The 24,410-nt window shown below is 42.1% G+C and overlaps 1 protein-coding gene across 1 annotated transcript; it reads right to left on the bottom strand.

Moving 5' to 3' along the window:
* Positions 1-5,787: 5,787 nt before the first annotated feature.
* On the bottom strand, positions 5,788-20,290 carry LOC143769898 (interferon-induced protein with tetratricopeptide repeats 5-like). Its single transcript, XM_077258931.1, has 2 exons — positions 20,128-20,290; positions 5,788-8,482 (listed from the first exon to the last, which is right to left on the bottom strand). Exons 1-2 carry the CDS (start codon positions 20,130-20,132, stop codon positions 7,036-7,038), a joined length of 1,452 nt encoding a protein of 483 aa, XP_077115046.1. The 5' UTR covers positions 20,133-20,290; the 3' UTR covers positions 5,788-7,035.
* Between the last annotated feature and the right edge of the window lie 4,120 nt (positions 20,291-24,410).

The following is a 24,410-nucleotide window of genomic DNA, read 5'->3' as shown; positions in this document are numbered from 1 at the left end:
CGCTGCCTGCTCCAACGTAATCAAAACTGACAATATTACGCACCCAAGGACTGGCAAGTCCTTCCCTATACGGGGTTTTTTCACCTGCGAATCAAACTTCGTAGTGTATTTAATCAAATGCCCTTGTGGCCTTTTGTACGTGGGTGAGACAGTTCAACATGTGAGGGATCGCGTGGCTAGCCACAAATCCACAATTAGGTGTAGTAAAACATGGCTCCCCCTACCTGCCCACTTTGCTGCTGCTAGACACACGGTAGCGCAACTCAAGTTCCAGGTAATAGAGCAGGTACCTAGACCGAGACGGGGGGTGACCACATCAAATTACTCCGATCCAGGGAGACATATTGGATTTATACGCTCGATACGCTCGCACCTAAAGGCCTTAATAGGGAAATTGACTGGTTGCCTTAACGTTGTTTTTGATATGTCTTCTTTTCTCTCTCTATAGACCCACTGACCGTGGTGGTTGGTCTAATCGCAATTGGTATGACTACCCTCTTTCCCCCCTAGGGGGCGACCATCCTCACTTCTAACCTCTGTGTATTTACTTTTTTCTTTTTACATTTTATTTTTTATTTTTTATCTTTTATTTTTATTTTTTTATTTTTTCAATTTTCGCCCTAATTTTTCATATTTTTTTCATATTTTTATTCGTTATTCTATTTTTTATCTATTTTTTCCTTTTTTCCCCGTTTCTTATTTTTATCTTCATTTTCATTTGGTCAAATTTCACTTTTTACTATTCATTATTTACAATTTATTCCTTTTTCCATTTTATTATTTATATTTATTTTTGTTCATATTTCTATATTATTTCTTCTTTTTTTCTCTAGATCAATTTGGACCCGTTTTTGAGTCTACTCCCCTTGCATAGCTTGCATATTTATATTGATCTATTGTTCACTCTAAATCAGGTTACTTTATACCTTGAGGGACTCATCCCTCCTAGCTATATTAGTGAACCAGGACCGCACTTGTAGTCTGTCTGGATACCTATCATTAAGACACTCCATCCACACCCTATTCTGCCAGCTATCCAACAGCGCATGCGCGGCTATAGCGGCAAACACACAATGCTCGGTCTCCCTGACAACGCCCGCACGTGCGCACTCTACTCTGGATACCAAGCGGCGGGACTTCCGGTGCCGGGTGACGCACTTCCGGTACCGTGGGTCCCGCCGCTCTTAAATGCAGGGACAGGACGCTACACGGCACCTGCCGTTACAGCAAGGCGCAGGAGCGCGTCATACACCCCAGCACCCTAAGGTAATGCCCTGACCCACCAATGTAGCTATAGCCCTCGGTTCCATGTCGCACATGGCCCGGGCGTTTTTCATACTATTGGCTCACATAATGTATTTCCCCCTAGAGGTCTCTAACCCATGGCCCCTTTTGCCATTTATGCAACCTACTCTTTGCTACCGCCGCATACAGCCTGTGTGGAGCCTTGCTTATAAAGGTATTATCTCCTAACACCTCTCTATATGCACTATTGCTTTATATACGTTCTAACCGAATGCCACCTGACTTATATCATTTTGCCTGCAGAAGTCCCCTGTCTTCAGCTTCATGGTAGCTGCTGCTACCTATCTACTAATATTGCCAGAGGTAGTCCTAGGTAATATCCTTTATAACCGTTCCCTGTATAACACCTTTCTACTACCCGTATATCTTCTAACCTGGTGCATTTATAATAGGCAGTACCTATGTCACGTTAGACCCATCTGCTGTCCGTATACCACACGAGGCTAATCCTCCTACTACCCACAGAGCCTGCCAGGTAATACTATATAGCATTGTCCAACACACCCGCTACAGGTTATGGCTATTTATATACACCCTAATTCTATGCACCCTGTATAGGATTCGCTTTACGGCACAACAGGAACATCGCATTCTTTGAGCTACAAATATACTCTTAGTACTCCCACCAACTCTGAAAGGTAAAATAATCTTCCGATACCATCATTGAATATACCCTTCCATGTGTCTTGTTCCATCACACATTTCTATTCCATGTATCCCTAACAGACTATACTTGCGGTACCATAACGAAAGGCCACCTGCCTATTATTAATATCATTTTGTAAGGTAAATCCTTCTTATATTCTGGAATAGGTTGCATCTCATCTACGGTCCTTACTAACACCTTTTATTCTTTATAGATACTCTTTATGCTACGAGGATACTATTTATGCTATACTACTATTCACCTGGCTAAGGTAAACCTCACTTCGGTCTCTTCTCGAACCCTCCGTCCTCTGAACTATACGAAATCAGCACGCGGAATGACACCTTCACCTATAGGATGGGGATTCTTTCTCATTTGAGACAGGATCAAATACCTGTACTATGCTATGTCCTATATGTATATTTGTATATATTATGTTTTTTTCTCTCTCTCGGGCTGTTATGTGCTACCACCTTGTATGTAAATTATGTATATATTTGATGTACAGTCACTTACACTTGTTCTATTCTTTCCAGCGACCATTTGATAAAGACTCGGGAGGAGTCGAAACGTTGTCAGTTTGACTTCTGGTCGCATTCTGCATTGTTGAATGATATGTCTATAGCACTTCAATAAATTTCAAGTTTTTTCACAAATGATACACTTAGAGTGTGCGGTGTATTAAATTTAATCTTAGTGTGTTAGGACATCCCAGTCCTCTACACTTGCACCTCGCCTTATTTCAACCTTAGTGCACACCAATTTCTTCTCCATGAACCTGTAGCAGGACAGACTTGTGGTACTGCAAGGTTGACTTATGTCCTCCACTTCGATTGACCAGACCTGAGTGAAAAATTGAGTGACCAGACCTGAGTGAAGAATCGAGTGACCAGACCCAAGTAAATTGTCAAGTGGCCAGACCGGAATGAAGGGTCGAGTAACCAGTCTGGGGCTAGAGTGACCAGACCTGGGTAGCCAGAACCTGAGATGGGAGACCAGAGCTCAGAACTGAGGAAGCAGAACCAAAGCCAAGAGAGATGATATGGCCATTAAAGAGGGACGATTATGTTAGCTGTGACTTCCGGTGTAGATGTACTATACACTAGGGACGAATGTGGCCAGCCTAAGGGGCGTACAAAGTTACTCATTGATAATGAGACTTGCGACCTAACGGTGTGGCATCATAGGCCTCTGTTAGGGCCTGTATTACATACCATATTGCCTAAAGATTGACAGAGAGACAGCGGTAAGGTGCCCGATAGTGATGGTGATGCATCTCAGAGCCAGGTATTAGGACCAAGACATCACTGACGATAATATTTTGTTTATGTGTAATAATAGAACACTAGTGTGAGACTTGTGATGATATTCTATATAGTCGAATTTCTGAAATCTATTGTACAATAACTTAGGGTTATGTTTGCTTTGCACTTTACATTGTGCCATAGGCACCACTTATACTTGTGATAAATAACGTAAATATTTGTTGGTTATGCTAACCCTGTGTCCGCATCCTCTGTGTTGTTGCATCCGTGTACCTGTTTACATTTCCATTATCAGATGACTGACTTGAGTGTGGGCCTATTTTATGTGGAATGAGTAGAAGCTTTCATCGGTAATATTTTGGGGTGCTTTTTGGGGTAAACTTTGGATCACTTTCAAGGCTCGATTCAGATTTATCCTGTGCTTTACCTTAAACACTTACATCGGTATTTACTTCTCTTTAAATCTCTAAATTACGTGATTCAGATGGAATATCCTGTGGATCCATTCACTACAATGTTTAAAGGGGAGTTTAGCCATTATTAATTTTACATAATTATTTAAAAATATAATATTTAATTATGGTTAATTCTGCTGCTCCCTTCAATTTTACCTCCTCCCCCCTTTTTCCTTACAATTGTACATTCTAAGATATTTCAGGTCAAGTAGTTGAAAGAAACCACAAGCTGTTTCTAGAACATACTTTTAAAGGCTTTTCGCTGGTCACGAGCTTTTGCCTTATAAGGAGCTGCCAAGGTCAGTCACCAGAAGAGTCCCAGCAGTTAAAGGATCCCCACACCACTCTCCTTTATTTATTCTGTTTTTGGACTGTCATGATTACTAGATAGGGTTTAGTTGTTAGTTGTTAATACTGGATGGATATGTTTTATTTCAGGGGTGGACAATTAATTTTACAGAGGGGCCACACGAAAGACCACGACTGTTATGGAGGGCCAAACCAATAGGCTGTAATTAATACTGCTTAATATTAATTATAATTATTATTGTATATTAATTATAACATTTAATATTAAACAGAATTATGCAGGCTGGCACCCTCTATATATTGCATGAACCATCACATAGTCCCCTATATACAGTATGAGCCCTCAAATAGCCTCCCCGCATGCAGTATGAGCAATCACATAGCCTCTTATATACAGTATGAGACCTCACATAGCCCCTTATATATAATATTAGCCCCACATAGCCTCTCTATATACAATATGACCCCCATATTATGCCCTATATACAGTATGAGCCCCCACATAACTCCCTTTTATACAGCATGAGTCCTCACATAGCCTACCTACTGTATATACAGTATGAGCCCCCACTTAACCCCTTAAATATATTAGCCCAACATAGCCTCTCTATATACAATATGAGCCCCACATTATCAATTATATACAGTATGAGCCCCCACATAGCCTCACTATAATCATTATGAGCACTTACATAGTCCCCTATATATAGAAACACATATATACAATTATACATAAAAAAAATCACATACTCATCTTGCTCACATTTCTTGTGCACTCTGCTCTGATCCCCGATGCACTGACTTTCCTCACATAGGACACAATGTAATGACGTCATCACGTCTGCTGTCTCAGTCGCACACGCTGATTGGAGGAAGAAGAAGCTGGTGGCTCCGTTCTCCATCAGTCTATTCACCGCTATCTGCATCCTGTGTCTGTAAAAACAATATTTGGATGCAGGGTATGCACAATGGAGGGCATTATATAACTTGTGTGCCACTGTTTACAGCCTTTAGGTTGTCGCGATCCAGACTAAAATGGCCAGAGGGCCAGATGCGTCCCGTGGGTCGCACTTTGCCAGGTCTGTTTAATTTGATCATTTTTTTTACTTCATTTAATTTCAGAAATGTAGATGAAAACCTTGATGTAATCGCTTAGAATGAACAAATCAATAGCAGCTGAAGAGTCATATTTATTTATGTGATGTGGGTGTCCTTTTGCACTTCTGTGTTGCTTCCTGCTTATGATTGGTCAGCATCATAAAAGAAAAAGAAGTACTCCCCCCTAGTGAAAACTATCTAATAATGTGTACTTATCTAAAGTTAAAGGGAACCTGTCACCCCCCCAGGCGTTTGAAACTAAAAGAGCCACCTTGTGCAGCAGTAATGCTGCATTCTGACAAGGTGGCTCTTTTAGTTATTGGTGCTGTAACTGCAGAAATAATCTGTTTTGTAATTTGTCCTAAATACCTTTTCGTCAGTCCTGGAGGCAGGCCTTTCCCCCCCCCCTGCTGCAGATTCCACACAGCCGTCACTCAAGTCTTCTTGGCGCCGGGCGCCACCTCCTCAGCGCGGTTTTGAAATCAGCCGGCGCCTGCGCTCTTTTGTCATGCCTTGGGCAGGCGCAGTGAGCGCTGCCCGTCCTCTGTCCTCATATGCAGTCTAGCTGACTGCGCCTGTGCGGCCGCCCTGCCTGTGAATCCCAGCCCCGCAGTGTGAATAAATCAGAAGACATTGCGGGGCTGGGATTCACATAACAGTACCAAGGGCGTAGCAAGGTACCAAGGAATATTACAAGAATTGCAAAATTGTAACATAACACAACTTTATTAATCATATCAAGGAATACATAATTATTTTAAAAATATTTTTTGGTCAGAATATATTGATGTCCTGTTCCTTGCTGTTGTGCAGTACCGAATAGCAGGCACAATGCATTGAATGGAGCTCTGCAGCGCGGCTCCTTTCAATATGTTTACATCAGTCGCCACAGGATCTTGATACAACTTATCAGTGGTATCAGACCTCCACCAATCTGATACTGTCAACCTATCCTAAGGATATCATAAATATATTCTAATCAGACACTCCTTTACTACATACTTAGATATATATCTTTATTTTCACAAATTAGTAGTAATCCTTTTAAATACTTCAATGCAAATTTGAGGATTAGATTACATAAACACTTATCTCCAGTGCCTTTACTGATTTGTGCGTCGTCATCGTTGCGGTATGACGAACGCATGATGTCACACAGAGCCTACTTATCGGAAGCAATGTGCCGGGAATGCTGCCAGGTAACAGTAGGTTCCCTGGGCTCTGTATTAGTGGACTACTGACATGGCCACTCAACCAGGGTCTTGTGCATCAATTCGACAATCTCTATTTTAAACTTCTAAATGTGACTGACTATAGATTCTGCATTTTTGTAAATCACAATGATAAAATGCTTTTATTATATATTAATTATGCTCTAATGCTTAATGTAGTAAAGTTGACTGTGTCAGTGTGTCACACCAGCAATTAACATTTTGGGTATGATATATATATATTTTTTTATATGTTTGTATCTCCTTAAATAAAGTGCAGTCCTATGCAATTAGCATTTTGCATATGATTTTTTTTTATATCTTTGTATTTCCTTATATAAAGTGCAGTCCGATGCAAAACAGCAATGTTGTATGAAATGTAAATGTTTTTCAATAGCTTATTATTTTTATTATTTGATAACTTGGTGGATTTTACAGATATACTGTATATTGAGTGAACTAAACAGAAATATAGATATGGTAAATATTACTCCAAACACAGTTAGAGATATAATGTAGATATAGTTTAGCCATGTGGGTCCTGAACAATTAAGACCCCTCTTTCGTTCCCCTACAACCTCCTAGGATTTTACAGAAACATTAAAAGAAACACTGTGGCCACATCCCCCTAATATCCCCAATGCATGTATTAGTATATAAATGACTTGATTTATCTATTTATGAAGGGAAACAAAGGTAGGTTCAATCATACAAGATCTCTGTTCTACTTCACTTGGTTTTGGTTTTCATATCTTCAGCTTTAGCTCGCAGAGCTCACTCACATATTCCTCATTATAAGGGTCATATCTCAAGGCTTTTTCATAGCAATCAATTGCATCAGTTATCTCTTCATTAGTCTTATGGACAAAGCCAAGCAAAGCGTAACCCTCAGGATCCTTCATATCGTTCTTAATCTTCTTTGAAGAAATTCTTCTTAGAGACTTTTCACTCCATTCTCTCTCTTGTTTGAGTACAGTGATCTGTAAACTCTTTTTATAGCAGTCGATGGCTTCAGATTCAGACCTCAGACAGTATTCTTTAAACCGTCCATAATTGTAATTGATCTGCTGCTTCTCCTCCTCTATAAGATTGGGAAATGACAAAACAGTTTGAAAGCTCTCTTCTGCTTTTTGATATTCCTTTGCTTCACTATACATATTGGCTAATTCTACATATGCGTATACATATTTTTTCTTGTGCTCTATCGTCGTCTCAAAATGAAAGATGGCCTTTTGGATGAGGTCATCTAATTCCATTGAGTGCAGTTGTCTGCTATAATTGTTCCAATTTCCAAGTGACTTTTTCACATCTAAATACTTTCTCTTGTAACATAGTCCAATCTGGTTATGTAGAAATCCAGACGTTGGGGTGAGATCTACTGCTGTTTTCAGTACACGCAAGGCCTCATCTATCATCCTACCTCTTCTGTAAAACTTTGCAACATATCGGAGCAGATATGGAAGGTTTGGGGCTTGTTCTAAGGCTTCTGCAATATATCTTTTTCCCTCACCAGTTCTGTTTAGGTCTTGCAGTTTTAATGCAAGAAGCGCCTTCACCACAGGATCATTTGGATTCTTCTCTACTGCATTTATCAATAACTCTAATGATTCGCATTCTGAAGCAGCACATCTTCTGCCATTGAAACCTTCCAGTCTGTAGACCACTGTTGCATATCCAGTGATCCACTCAGGATCTTCTGGATCTAGCTCTAAAGCCTTCTGAAAACATTGTTTTGCTTCTTCATAATATTGTCCACAAAATTTTAGCAGTGACCAACCTTTTTCCCCATAGATTTCTGCTATGTCTTGTGGACCTTTCAGTTCTTTATAAATCTGCTCTACTTTATCTACATATTTCTGGGAATCTTCATAATGCTTCATGTAGTAGTACACCCATGCATAATTTCCATACGTCACCAAATATTTTTGATCAGCCCCATCCGGATTGTTTTCATTAATCGTTTCTTCTGCTTTCTTTAAACTATCAATAGCTTTTGTGTAGTCTTTTCTCAGATGTATCACATAGGCCAGGAAATTGTACACCATGTATTTGTTCTTGGTGACAAGAAATGTCAGTTGGTCATACAGTCTGTCTTCTAGTTCATCAGGGTCTGTGTCCTGTAGAAGAAGTTTCCAAGTGAAGTGACATTTAAGTTGTAGTAAACGCAGCTTCAACGCCTCCTTCGATGAGACACTGTGATAGAAAATAGGAGGGTGGATTGATATCAGTTATTGATTAAAAAGAGTCATCATTTATATGCAAACATATACAGTAGTATAAAATATACTATATATATACATATATATATATATATATATATATATATATATATATATATATATATATATATATATATATATATATGAGTAGCTTGATGTGCATTCAAATAAATTGAGAAATCTAAGGGAAGTTTATTGTTCTACTTGCTGGATACACTTACAGTCTGTGGCTCAAAACTTAAAAAGGACCTTTCAGTAAATATTTATGTTGAACTGAACACAGGATGTAATAAAGGCTGCCGAGTGGAATAAAATTATTACCGTATATACTCAAGTATAAGCCGACCCGAGTATAAGCCGAGACCCCTAATTTTGACACAAAAAACTGGGAAAACTTAATGACTCGAGTATAAGCCTTGGGTGGGAAATGCAGCAGCTACTGGTAAATTTCAAAAATAAAAATAGATACCAGTAAAAGTAAAATCAATTGAGACATCAGTAGGTTAAGTGTTTTTGAATATCCATATTGAATCAGGAGCCCCATATAATGCTCCATACAGTTCATGATGGTTCCATAAGATGCTCCATAATAAAATATGCCCCATAAAATGATCCATAAAGTTTATGATGGGCCCCATAAGATGCTTCATAGAAAATATGCCCCATACAATGCTGCATAGGTTGAATATGGCCCCATAAGATGCTCCATAGATAATGTGCCCCATACAATGCTGCATAGGTTGATTATGGCCCCATAAGATGCTCCATAGATAATGTGCCCCATACAATGCTGCATAGGTTGATTATGGCCCCATAAGATGCTCCATAGATAATGTGCCCCATACAATGCTGCATAGGTTGATTATGGCCCCATAAGATGCTCCATAGATAATGTGCCCCATACAATGCTGCATAGGTTGATTATGGCCCCATAAGATGCTCCATAGAAACATTTGCCCCATATGCTGCTGCTGCGATTAAAAAAAAAAAAAAAAATCACATACTCACCTCCTGTCCTGAGCAGGCCCCCTGCACTTGCAATATTCACCTGTCCACGTTCCACCACTGGGTGCCGCTGTGTCTTCCGCGTCCTCTGCAGTGACTGTTCAGGCAGAGGGCGGCGCACACTAATCGCGCCATCGCGCCCTCTGACCTGAACATCACAGGCAGAGGATGCAGAAGACACAGCGGCGCCCAGCAGTGGAATGCGGACAGGTGAATATCGTGCAATACTCACCCTCCAGTCCCCATTATACTCACCCACTCCCGGCACGGTCCCTCGCAGCTTCTTAGATGGTCTTCGGCGCCCGCAGCTTCTTCCTGTGTTCAGTGGTCACATCGTATCGCTCATTAAAGTAATGAACATACGTCCATATTCATTGCTTTAATGAGCGGTACCACGTGACCGCTGAACACAGGAAGAAGCTGCGGGCGCCGGAGAAGCAGAAACGTGCAGAGACGCGCCAGGAGCATGTAAATATGATTTGACAGCAGCCACTCCCCCTCCCCGCCGACCCGCTGGGACAATGACTCGAGTATAAGCCGAGAGGGGCAATTTCAGCCCTAAAAAATGGGTTGGAAATCTCGGCTTATACTCGAGTATATATGGTATTTATTTATTTAAATTTCGCCTTTCTGTTGTGGAGATTTTACTAAAGTATTTGGCACCTAATGAGTTGGATTTTGTTAACCCCTTCACCCCCAAGGGTGGTTTGCACGTTAATGACCGGGCCAATTTTTACAATTCTGACCACTGTCCCTTTATGAGGTTATAACTCTGGAACGCTTCAACGGATCTTGGCGATTCTGACACTGTTTTCTCGCGACATATTGTACTTCATGATAGTGGTAAAATTTCTTCGATATAAATTGCGTTTATTTGTGAAAAAAACGAATATTTGGCGAAAATTTTGAAAATTTCGCAATTTTCCAACTTTTAATTTTTATGCCCTTAAATCACAGACATATGTCACGCAAAATACTTAATAAGTAACATTTCCCACATGTCTACTTTACATCAGCACAATTTTGGAACCAAATTTTTTTTTTGTGACGGAGTTATAAGGGTTAAAAGTTGACCAGCAATTTCTCATTTTTACAACACCATTTTTTTTTAGGGACCACATCTCATTTGAAGTCATTTTGAGGGGTCTATATGATAGAAAATACCCAAGTGTGACACCATTCTAAAAACTGCACCCCTCAAGGTACTCAAAACCACTTTCAAGAAGTTTATTAACCCTTCAGGTATTTCACAGGAATTTTTGGAATGTTTAAATAAAAATGAACATTTAACTTTTTTTCACACAAAATTTATTTCAGATCCAATTTGTTTTATTTTACCAAGGGTAACAGGAGAAAATAGACCCCAAAATTTGTTGTACAATTTGTCCTGAGTATGCTGATACCCCATATGTGGGGGTAATCCACTGTTTGGGCGCATGGCAGAGCTCGGAAGGAAAGGAGCGCCATTTTACTTTTCAATGCAAAATTGACTGGAATTGAGATGGGACGCCATGTTGCATTTGGAGAGCCCCTGATGTGCCTAAACATTGAAACCCCCCACAAGTGACACCATTTTGGAAAGTAGACCCCCTAAGGAACTTATCTAGATGTGTGGTGAGCACTTTGACCCAACAAGTGCTTCACAGAAGTTTATAATGCAGAGCGGTAAAAATAAAAAATCATATTTTTTCACAAAAATGATCTTTTCGCCCCCAATTTTTTATTTTCTAAAGGGTAAGAGAAGAAATTGGACCCCAAAAATTGTTGTGCAATTTGTCCTGAGTACGCTGATACCCCATATGTGGGTGTAAACCATTGTTTGGGCGCAGGGCAGAGCTCGGAAGGGAAGGAGCGCCATTTGACTTTTCAATGCAAAATTGACTGGAATTGAGATGGGACGCCATGTTGCATTTGGAGAGCCCCTGATGTGCCTAAACATTGAAACCCCCCACAAGTGACACCATTTTGGAAAGTAGACCCCCTAAGGAACTTATCTAGATGTGTGGTGAGCACTTTGACCCAACAAGTGCTTCACAGAAGTTTATAATGCAGAGCCGTAAAAATAAAAAATCATATTTTTTCACAAAAATGATCTTTTCGCCCCCAATTTTTTATTTTCCCAAGGGTAAGAGAAGAAATTGGACCCCAAAAATTGTTGTGCAATTTGTCCTGAGTACGCTGATACCCCATATGTGGGTGTAAACCATTGTTTGGGCGCAGGGCAGAGCTCGGAAGGGAACGAGCGCCATTTGACTTTTCAATGCAAAATTGACTGGAATTGAGATGGGACGTCATGTTGCGTTTGGAGAGCTCCTGATGTGCCTAAACATTGAAACCCCCCACAAGTGACACCATTTTGGAAAGTAGACCCCCTAAGGAACTTATCTAGATGTGTGGTGAGCACTTTGACCCAACAAGTGCTTCACAGAAGTTTATAATGCAGAGCCGTAAAAATAAAAAATCATATTTTTTCACAAAAATGATCTTTTCGCCCCCATTTTTTTATTTCCCCAAGGGTAAGAGAAGAAATTAGAGCACAAAAGTTGTTGTGCAATTTGTCCTGAGTACGACGATACCCCATATGTGGGGGTAAACCACTGTTTGGGCGCATAGCAGAGCTCGGAAGGGAAGGAGCGCTATTTTACTTTTCAATGCAAAATTGACTGGAATTAAGATGGGATGCCATGTTGCGTTTGCAGAGCCCCTGATGTGCCTAAACATTAAAAAACCCCACAAGTGACACCATTTTGGAAAGTAGACCCCCTAAGGAACTTATCTAGATGTGTTTTGAGAGCTTTGAACCCCCAAGTGTTTCACTACAGTTTATAACGCAGAGCCGTGAAAATAAATTCTTTTTTTTTTTCACAAAAATGATTTTTTAGCCCCCAGTTTTGTATTTTCACAAGTGTAACAGGATAAATTGGACCCCAAAATTTGTTGTCCAATTTGTCCTGAGTATGCTGATACCCAATATGTGGGGGGGGAACCACTGTTTGGGCGCATGACAGAGCTCGGAAGGGAAGGAGCGCCATTTGGAATGCAGACTTAAATGGATTGGTCTGCAGGCATCACGTTGCATTTGCAGAGCCCCTGATGTACCCAAACAGTACAAACCCCCCACAAGTGACCCCATATTGGAAACTAGACCCCCCAAGGAACTTATCTAGATGTGTTGTGAGAACTTTGAACCCCCAAGTGTTTCACTACAGTTTATAACGCAGAGCCGTGAAAATAAAAATTATTTTTTTTTTCACAAAAATGATTTTTTTAGCCCCCAGTTTTGTATTTTCACAAGGGTATCAGGATAAATTGGACCCAAAAAGTTGTTGTCTAATTTGTCCTGAGTATGCTGATACCCCATATGTGGGGGGGAACCACTGTTTGGGCGCATGACAGAGCTCGGAAGGGAAGGAGCGCCATTTGGAATGCAGACTTAAATGGATTGGTCTGCAGGCGTCACGTTGCATTTGCAGAGCCCCTGATGTACGCAAACAGTACAAACCCCCCACAAGTGACCCCATATCGGAAATTAGACCCCCCAAGGAACTTATCTAGATGTGTTGTGAGAACTTTGAACCCCCAAGTGTTTCACTACAGTTTACAACGCAGAGCCGTGAAAATAAAAAATCTTTTTTTCCCACAAAACTTATTTTTTGGCCCCCAGTTTTGTATTTTCCCAAGGGTAGCAGGAGAAATTGGACCCCAAAAGATGATGTCCACTTTGTCCTGAGTACGCTGATACCCCATATGTTGGGGTAAACCCCTGTTTGGGCACACGGGAGAGCTCGGAAGGGAAGGAGCACTGTTTTCCTTTTTCAACGCAGAATTGGCTGGAATTCAGATCGGATGCCATATCCCGTTTGGAAAGCCCCTGATGTGCCTAAACAGTGGAAACCCCCCAATTATAACTGAAACCCTAATCCAAACACACCCCTTACCCTAATCCCAACAGTAACCCTAACCACTCCTCTAACCCAGACACACCCAACCCTATTCCCAACCGTAAATGTAATCCAAACCCTAACCCTATCTTTAGCCCCAACCCTAACTGTAGCCCCAACCCTAGCCCCAACCCTAGCAATAACCCTAGCCCTAACTCTAGTCCTAACTCTAGCCCTAACCCTAACCCTAATGGGAAAATGGAAATAAATACATTTTTTAATTTTTTTATTTTTCCCTAACTAAGGGGGTGATGAAGGGGGGTTTGATTTACTTTTATAGTGGGTTTTTTAGCGGATTTTTATGATTGGCAGCCGTCACACACTGAAAGACGCTTTTCATTGCAAAAAATATTTTTTGCGTTACCACATTTTGAGAGCTGTAATTTTTCCATATTTGAGTCCACAGAGTCATGTGAGATCTTGTTTTTTGCGGGATGCGTTGACGTTTTTATTGGTAACATTTTCGGGCACGTGACATTTTTTGATCGCTTTTTATTCCGATTTTTGTGAGGCAGAGTGATCAAAAACCAGCTATTCGTGAATTTCTTTTTGGGGAGGCGTTTATACCGTTCCGCGTTTGGTAAAATTGATAAAGCAGTTTTATTCGTCGGGTCAGTACGATTACAGCGATATCTCATTTATATCATTTTTTTTATGTTTTGGCGCTTTTATGCGATAAAAACTATTTTATAGAAAAAATAATTATTTTGGTATCGCTTTATTCTCAGGACTATAACTTTTTTATTTTTTTGCTGATGATGCTGTATGGTGGCTCGTTTTTTGCGGGACAAGATGACGTTTTCAGCGGTACCATGGTTATTTATATCAGTCTTTTTGATCGCGTGTTATTCCACTTTTTGTTCGGCAGTATGATAATAAAGCGTTGTTTTTTGCCTCGTTTTTTTTTTTTTTTTCTTACGGCGTTTACTGAAGGGGTTAACTAGTGGGCCAGTTTTATAGGTCGGGTCGTTACGGACGCGGCGATACTAAATATGTGTACTTTTATTGTTTTTTTTATTTTATTTAGATAAAGAAATGTATTTATGGGAATAATATTTTTTTTTTTTCATTATTTTGGAATTTTTTATTTTTTTTTTATTTTTTTTTTACACATTTGGAAATTTTTTTTTTTTACTTTTTTACTTTGCCCCAGGGAGGGACAATACAGATCGGTGATCTGTCAGTTTGCATAGCACTCTGACAGATCACCGATCTGCGAGAAGTGCAGGCTGCTTCACAGTGCCTGCTCTGAGCAGGCTTCTGTGAAGCCACCTCCCTCCCTGCAGGACCCGGATCCGCGGCCATCTTGGATCCGGGTCTGGAGCAGGCAGGGAGGGAGGTAAGACCCTCGCAGCAACGCGATCACATCGCGTTGCTGCGGGGGGCTCAGGGAAGCCCGCAGGGAGCCCCCTCCCTGCGCGATGCTTCCCTGCACCGCCGGCACATCGCGATCATGTTTGATCGCGGTGTGCCGGGGGTTAATGTGCCGGGGGCGGTCCGTGACCGCTCCTGGCACATAGTGCCGGATGTCAGCTGCGATATGCAGCTGACACCCGGCCGCGATCGGCCGCGCTCCCCCCGTGAGCGCGGCCGATCGCGTATGACGTACTATTCCGTCCTTGGGAATTAGGGCCCACCCCACATGGACGGAATAGTACGTCTAATGACAGAAAGGGGTTAAAGGGAATGTGGAAATATTTATTTTTGTATTAATAAGTTCTGATGATATAATCAATCATTTTTAATACAAAATGGCATGTTAAGTTTTAACATCATTTATTACATTTTTCTACAGTCACTGGGGGCTGCCATTTTTCTTTGCCGTTATGTCTGAGCACAACACCTACACATCACATGTATGGCAGCTCCTGGGCATAGAAGACTGGGGTCGGTGTCCAATCGCATCTCTTATACTGTGGCTGCCTCTGTTGGGAACTGGGCATGACCCCTGTGCCGTCCAGTACTTAGCTGTGGGAGGAGTTGGGGGCCATTAAATTGTAGTATTTCCCCATTACTCTTTTGCGGTGAGCAGTGACAGGAGAGTGACAAGAGTGGTGAGGGTGTAAAGACGGTGAGTACAAGCCAGGCAGCGGTGATGACAGGCAGGGACAGTTTTAGACAAAGTAAGGACATGGGCAAAAGTTTAAAGTGGGGCCCCAAATGCTAACATATTACACCATTACACAGAAACATGTTGGTTGTATTTACATGAGCTGAGTTCACGCCGTTGAATGAGCATGATCAACAATATTTAGGTCATTCAATGGTTGTTTCCTGGCCTCTTTACACCGACTAAGGATGAATGATGGGCACAGAATGATCACTAGTAGATCAGTCTGTCCCCATACAGTATCAGTAGCATACCTGCGGTTTTCACCGGATGAAGTGCTGCCACAGAGGCGTAGCTAGGGTTTTGGTTCGGGGGGGGGGGGGGGGGCAAAACTTCTGAGTGGGCCCCTAACCAGGTAACCTTGATTACAACTGGGTGACGCACCTTAATAGTGGAGGAGAACCTCAGCAGATGACCGCGATGTTGCTGAAGATAATCTCTATATAAAGACCAACATGGATATTACCATCATATGGTCAGTCCTACAGAACATATAAGAGATCAAAGTACAGTTGCAGATGGTGACTTACCGCTGACTTTCTTTCTGATGGAATCGTTCATTTTTCCCATCTTTTCCATCTGGCCCAGACCGACATGACAACTTCTTCCAGCCAGGACTCTGCAGAGAATACAACAAAGACACATTTCACTTCTCATATTCCAACCCCATCACCATCTATCCCCAACCTGCACAAACTCCTCATCCTGCTGATACCCCAATACTGAGTCGCTGCTGCCGTATGTGTCCCTATTACTGCCCCTGATACCCAAATACTGAGCCGCTGCTGCCGTATGTGTCCCTATTACTGCCCCTGATACCCCAATACTGAGCATCTGCTGCCGTATGTGTCCCTATTTCTGCACCTGCTGTGTGGTTCTCTGTGCTCTCTAAATTCTAAAGCGACCCTCTATAATATAGTAATGTCAGGTGCAAGTGCTCTAGAAAACACAGCCCATATTTTGCCCCCTAGAAAGTTATAATGCCCTGTGTTCCCCTTTGATAGTCACAGTAACCTGAGTTCCCCTATAACAATAACGGCCCACTTTACATTTAATAATGTTCCGAGTCTGCCCCCTGTACAGCTCCCTTATACACAGCATAAAGCTCTCTTATACACAGTATAATTCCACCTCACTGTATAGTACCACCCTACTGTATGATGGCCCCTTCACTGTAATCCCCACACTGTATAATGGCCCCCTAGATAGCCTCCATATAGTATAATGCACCAGATAGTCCTACATGTAGTATAATGCACTCCCCATAAGCCTCCATATAGTATAATACACTCCCCATAAGCCTCCATATAGTATAATGCACTCCACATAAGCCTCCATATAGTATAATGCACTCCCCATAGGCCTACTATAAATTATATAATGCACCCCCATAGGCAGACTCTACAGCACAAGGCAACACCCATAGGCAAACTCTATATTATATAATCCATTCCCCATAGGCAGACTCCAGAGCACAAGGCAGCACCCATAGGCAGACCCTGTAGTAAAAAGCAGCACACCCATAAGCAGAATATGTAGTATAAGGCAGCACCCACATAAGCAGACCCTGCAGTATAAGGCAGCACCCCCATAGGCAGACCCTGAAGTAAGAGGCAGCACCCCCATAAGCAGACCTTGTAGTATAAGACAGCACCCCCATAGGAAGACCCTCATGTATAAGGCAGCACCCCTAAAAGCAGACCCTGTAGTATAAGGCAGCACCCCCATAGGCAGATCCTGTAGTATAAGGCAGCACCCCCATAGGCAGACCCTGTAGTATAAGACAGCACCCCCATAGGCAGACCCTGTAGTATAAGGCAGCACCCCCATAGGCAGACCCTGTAGTATAAGACAGCACCCCCATAGGCAGACCCTGTATTATAAGGCAGCAATTTCATAGGCAGACCCTGTAGTATAAGGCAGCCCCCCACAGGCAGACCCTGTAGTATAAGACAGAACCCCATAGGCAGACTTTGTAATCTAAGGCAGAACCCCATAGGCAGACCCTGTAGTATAAGACAGCACCCCCATAGGCAGACCCTGAAGTATAAAGCAGCACCCCCATAGGCAGACCCTGTAGTATAATACAGCACCCACATAGGCAGACCCTGTAGAATAAGGCAACACCCCCATAGGCAGACCCTGTAGTATAAGGCAGCATCCCATAGGCAGACCCTGTAGTATAAGGCAGCACCCCCATAGGCTGATGCTGTAGTATAAGGCAGCACCCCCATAGGCTGACCCTGTAGTATAAAGCAGCACCCCACAGGCAGACCCGGTAGTATAAGACAGCACCCCCATAGGCAGACCCTGTAATATAAGGCAGCACCCCATTGGCAGACCCTGTAGTATAAGACAACACCCCTATAGGCAGACCCTGTAGTATTAGGCAGCACCCCACAAGCAGACCCTGTAGTATAAGACAGCACCCCCATAGGCAGACTCTGCAATCTAAGGCAGGCAGAACCCCATAGGCAGACCCTGTAGTATAAGACAGCACCCCCATAGGCAGACCCTGTAGTATAAGGCAGCACCCCCATAGGCAGACCCTGTAGTATAAGGCAGCACCCCCATAGGCAGATCCTGTAGTATAAGGCAGCACTCCTATAGGCAGACCCTGTAGTATAAGGCAGCCCCATAGGCAGACCCTGTAGTATAAGGCAGCACCCCCATAGGCAGACCCTGTAGTATAAGGCAGCACCCCTATAGGCAGACCCTGTAGTATAAGGCAGCACCCCCATAGGCAGACCCTGTAGTATAAGGCAGCCCTCATAAAAAATTAAATACTCACCTCTCTTCCTCCTGCTTCCTCCGCAGCTCTGAGCACCCATTCATCTCCTGACAGAGATCGATTCTCCCTGCTCTGCCGCAGAATGTAACTGTATCGGTGCGACCGGCCCCTCTGCCCCCCTGGTAGCTACACTACTGTGCTGCTGAGAAGAATGATTTCTGTTCTGGCATAACCAATCCTCTCACTAGATGAATAGGCATTTTTATCGTTTAGTATAATGCACCCAATAATCCTCCACATAGTATAATGCACCCCATAGTCCTCTATATAGTATAATGCACAGCCCATAGTCCTCCATATAGTATAATGCTCTCCCCAAAGTCCTCAATATAGTATAATGCATCCTGCTGTCCTCCATATAGTATAATGCACCCCCTTAGACCTCCATATAGTACAATGCACTCCCCATAGTATAATGCACCCTGTAGTACTTCATATAGTATAATGCAGTCCATTCCCCATAGTCCTCCAAACAGTATAATGCATTCCTCATAGCCCTGCATGCATCATAATACATTCCTCATAGTCCTCCTTACAGTATAATTCAGCCCCCAGAGGATAATGCAGCTCTCATATAGCAAAACGTAGCCACACAGAGCATAATACAGCCTCCATAGAGTATAATGCAGCCCCATAGAATATAATGCAGCCCAATAGAATAAAATGCAACCCCCACAGAGTATAACACAGCCCTGTAGAGTGTAATGCAGCCTCTATAGAGTGTAACGTAGCCCCCATAGAGCATAACACAGCCCCATAGAGTATAATGCAGCCCCATAGAGTATCATGCACTCATAATAGACCTTGATAGAGTATACCCCATATAGTACTCAAAGTATGATGCACTCTCTAGGGCAGGTTAATAATGCTATTACCTTGCAGATTAACCCCATATTTGCAGATTAATAGTGTTTTTTTCTGGTGACCGGTTGCTTTTAAGTGGCGTGTGCCTCCTAATGAATTCATTATGGCTGGCATGCACAATGCTATTCTTAGCGAATCAGGCCCTACATGTCTCACAAAATGGCAAAACAAACATTTTTTAAAAAAATTGTAGAGCATAAAAGAAGTATATACTGTAAATTTGGTATTGTTGCATTTGTACTGAACCATAAAATAAAGTTAAATGGAATTATGCTCTCATCTGAGAGCAGCATGATGTAGGAAAAGATTCAGTGATTCCAGTAATGTATCACTTACTTTACTGGATGCAGCAGTTGACAGTGAACTGCTTATCATAGAAGTGGGCGTGGTCAGACCAGGGCTCACATGCCAGCTAGTCCAGGCAGTATTAATCTACTGGTGATAAAACCTTCATTGTTTGAAGTCCATAAAAAAATAAAACCCCTTTGCAATAAACGTGACTTTATATGACTATTGACTAAAGTAAATAAAAAAGGTTATGACTCTTCAAAGGAAAAAGAGAAAGTGAAAAAAAAAATGTTATAGGTTGTTAAACCTGAACCTAGGTTTTGGATTCCACAACAATACACACCCAATGAAACTCCATCCGTTACCAGTGACCTGTCAAATTTTGAGACAATGTAATTCTCAATCAACCGCCGTTCCTCTGAGAAATCTGTTTTTCCACTAAACTCACTCTACGCTCTCCAATGTCATGAGACTGAATAGTGATGTCTGCCAAATGCAAGGAAGCTGAAACTTGACATTGAATCACATTAAGTAAAGTATAACGCACAGCCCTATTAGCATTTCTATTAGGTATAGCATCTTAGGGGTTAATAAACAAGACCTTCAGTAAAAATAGTCACCTCATTCTGCTTCCTGTCCCTCTGCCTCTCTGCTGCAATGGATGATGAAGTTTTCCAACTGCAGTACAAGGATCTTGTCGGTGCTTTTGTAGTCTCAGAATCCTTGGAGGGGGGCAAAGCGTCACTTATAAGAGGAGGAGAGAAGGGAGAAACGATACTGCTCAGAGAGCGAGGAAACAGAAACAGACTGATGGTATTCAGCTGGAAAAAAACTGGAAACGGAAAGCAGTTATGTGGGCAGACTGACAAGGATGCGCCATCAACTTTATCTTGTTCTGTTACTTCTGGTATACAGAAGTGAACATAGGTTTTCCTGCACCCAGGGCAAAAATCCAGTTTGATGCCCCTATCCCATAAACAGCTTAACCCCTTTACCCCCCACCAAGCCTATTTTCACTTTCATGACTAGTCCAAATGTAACAATTCTGACAAGTGTTACTTTATGAGGAAATAACTCTGGAACGCTTCAATATGACGCACTGATTCTGAGACTGTTTTTTCGCGACATATTGTACTTCATGATAGAGGTAACATTTCTTCAATATGATTTATTTGTGAAAAAAAAATGGAAATTTGGCGAAAATTTAGAAAATTTGGCAATTTTTTTAATTTTTATGCCCTTAAACCAGAAAGTCTTGTCACACAAAATAGTTAATAAATAACATTCCTCACATCTCTACTTTACATCAGCACTATTTTCAAAACATCATTTTTTTTTGTGAGGAAGTTATATGGGTTAAATTTGTCGAGTGATTTCTCATTTTTCCAATAAGATTTACAAAACCATTTTTTTGGGGACCACATTACATTTAACCCCTTCATGACCGTGGGATTTTTCGTTTTTCCGTGTTTGTTTTTCACTCCCCTCCTTCCCAGAGCCATAACTTTTTTATTTTTCCGTCAATTTGGCCATGTGAGGGCTTATTTTTTGCGGGACGAGTTGTACTTTTGAAAGACATCATTGGTTTTACCATGTCATGTACTAGAAAACGGGAAAAAAATTCCAAGTGCGGTGAAATTGCAAAAAAAGTGCAATCCCACACTTGTTTTTTGTTTGGCTTTTTTGCTAGGTTCACTAAATGCTAAAACTGACCTGCCATTATGATTCTCCAGGTCATTACGAGTTCATAGACACCTAACATGATTAGGTTATTTTTTACCTAAGTGGTGAAAAAAAATTCCAAACTTTGCTAAAAAAAAAAAAAATTGTGCCATTTTCCGATACTCGTAGCGTCTCCATTTTTCATGATCTGGGGTCGACCAAAAAAACGTAATTCTGGCGATTCGATTTTTTTTCTCGTTATGCCATTTAGCGATCAGGTTATTGCTTTTTTTTTATTGATAGATCGGGCGATTCTGAACGTGGCGATACCAAATATGTGTAGATTTGATTTTTTTTTATTGATTTATTTTGATTGGGGCGAAAGGGGGGAGATTTAAACTTTTATATTTTTTTATTTTTTTCACATTTTTTTAAACTTTTTTTTTAACTTTTGCCATGCTTCATTAGCCTCCATGGGAGGATAGAAGCAGGCACAGCACGATCGCCTCTGCTACATAGCAGCGATCTGCTGTTCGCTGCTATGTAGTAGAAAATCAGGTGTGCTGTGAGCGCCGACCACAGGGTGGTGCTCACAGCTACCGGCGATCAGTAACCATAGACGTCTCAAGGACCTCTATGGTTACTGTCCTGACACATCGCCGACCCCCGATCATGTGACGGGGTCGGCGATGACGTCATTTCCGGCCGCCCGGCCGGATGCGGTAGTTAAATGCCGCTGTCTGCGTTTTACAGCAGTATTTAACTAGTTAATAGCAACGGGTGAATTGAGATTTCACCTGCCGCTATTGCGGGCACATGTCAGCTGTTCAAAACAGCTGACATATCCCGGCTTTGATGCGGGGTCACCGCGGAGCCCTGCATCAAAGCAGGGGAGCTGACATCGGACGTACTATACCGTCCGATGTCAGTAAAGGGTTAAAGTGACTTTGAGAGGTCTATATGATAGAAAATACCCCAAAGTGACACCATTCTAAAAACTGCACCCCTCAAGGTGCTCAAAACCACATTCAAGAAGGTTATTAATCCTTCAGGTGCTTCATAGGAATATTTGGAATGTGGAAGAAAAAATTAACATTTACCTTTTTTTTCCACAAAAATTTACTTTAGGCCTCAAATTGTTTTGTTTTCTCAAGGGTAACAGATAATTTTGTTTGAATGCAGATTGCACATTTTCTGTTAGTACAATAAACCTCATTTCAAGGCAGAAACATTACTGTGTCCAACAGTTATTAGATATATGAAACTGAAATAGCTATTGCAAAAAAACAACCTTTATAAAACATTAAGCTTAAGATTAATAGGGGTGCCCAAACTTTTTCATATAACTGTATGTTCAAGTTCCTATGGCTGCATGATTTACAGCTGTTAGACAGCCTCAACACATGCAGGGATTGCCTGTTTGTTAGGCAATTTCAACATCTGTTGAGACTGTCTAGCAGCCACAAATCATGCAGCCGCAGGGACTTGAACAGAATATAAGAGATGCTGGGATAACACCCAAGCATGCGCGGATACAGAGACGTAGCTAGGGTTTTCGTTCAGGGGGGACGAAGCTTCTGAGTGGGCCCCTAACCAAGTAACCTTGATTACAACTTTGTGACGCACCTTAATAGTGCAGGAGAAACTCAGCAGATGACCGCGCTGTTACTGAAGATAATTTCTATAGTTTCTATATAACGATCAACATGGATATTACCGCCATATGGTCAGTGGAAGATACCAGTCCTACAGAACATATAAGAGATCACAGCACAGTTACAGATGGTGACTTACCGCTGATGATCTTTCTGATGGAATCATTCACTTTTCCCGTCTTTTCCATCTGGCCCAGACCGACATGACAACTTCTTCCTGCCAGGACTCATCTGTAGAGATTACAACAAAGACACATTTCACTTTTCACATTCCAGCCCCATCACCATCTATTCCCAACCTGCACAAACTTGTCATCCTGCTGATATCCCAATGCTGAGCCGCTGCTGCCATATGTGTCCTTATTACTGCACCTGATACCCCAATAATGAGCCTCTGCTGCCGTATGTGTCCCTATTACTGCACCTGCTGTGTGGTTCTCTGTACGCTCTAAATTCTAAAGTAACACTCTATAATATAGTAATGCCGGGTGCAAGTGCCCTTGAAAACAGCGCCCGCATTTTGCCCCCTAGAAAGTAATATTGCCCTGTGTGCCACTTTGATAGTCACAGTAACCTGAGTTTCCCTATTACAATAAGTGCCCACTTTACATTTAACAATGTCCCGAGTCTCCCCCCCGTACAGCTCCCCTGTACACAGTATAATGCCCCCTAACTGTATAGTACCAACCACACAGTATACTGACCCCTTAGTAGCCTCCTAAACTGTTTGATGGCTCCAACACTGTATGATGGCCCTTTTACTGTAATCCCCACACTGTATGATGGCTCCATAGATAACCTCCATATAGTATAATGTGCCAGATAGTCCTCAATATAGTACAAGACAGCACCCCCATAGGCAGACCCTGTAGTATAAGACAGAACCCCTATTGGCAGACCCTGTAGTATAAGACAGTACCCCCATAGGCAGATCCTGTAGTATAAGACAGTACCTCATAGGCAGACCCAGTAGTATAAGACAGCACCCCATAGGCAGACCCTGTAGTATAAGACAGTACCCCTATAGGCAGACCCTGTAGTATAAGGTAGTACCCCAATAGGCAGACCCTGTAGTATTTAGCAGCACCCCCATAGGCAGACTCTGTAGTATAAGGCACCTGCACCTGAAATCTGCTGCCTCGGGGTAACTCTCGACTCTGCCCTGTCCTTCAAGCCACACATCAAAACTCTTGCCACCTCCTGTCGCCTCCAACTCAAAAATATTGCCAGAATCCGTCCGTTCCTCAGCCCACAATCTACTAAAACTCTTGTGCATGCCCTCATCATCTCCTGCCTTGATTACTGCAACACCCTCCTCTGTGGTCTCCCCGCTAACTCTCTTGCACCGCTCCAGTCTGTCCTCAACTCTGCTGCCCGGCTAATCCACCTCTCTCCTCGCTACTCCCCTGCTTCTCCCCTCTGCAAATCCCTCAACTGGCTCCCAATTCCCCAACGAATCCAGTTCAAACTACTAACACTGATCTACAAAGCCATCCACAACCTGTCCCCTCCCTATATCTCTGAACTAATCTCCCAATATCTTCCCTTGCGTAATCTTCGATCCTCCCAAGACCTCCTACTCTCCT

This window comes from Ranitomeya variabilis, chromosome 4 (assembly GCF_051348905.1).
Source record: "Ranitomeya variabilis isolate aRanVar5 chromosome 4, aRanVar5.hap1, whole genome shotgun sequence".
Lineage (NCBI taxonomy): Eukaryota > Metazoa > Chordata > Amphibia > Anura > Dendrobatidae > Ranitomeya > Ranitomeya variabilis.
Note: the sequence above shows the minus strand (reverse complement) of the source record. Positions and strands in the feature narration are given on the sequence as shown.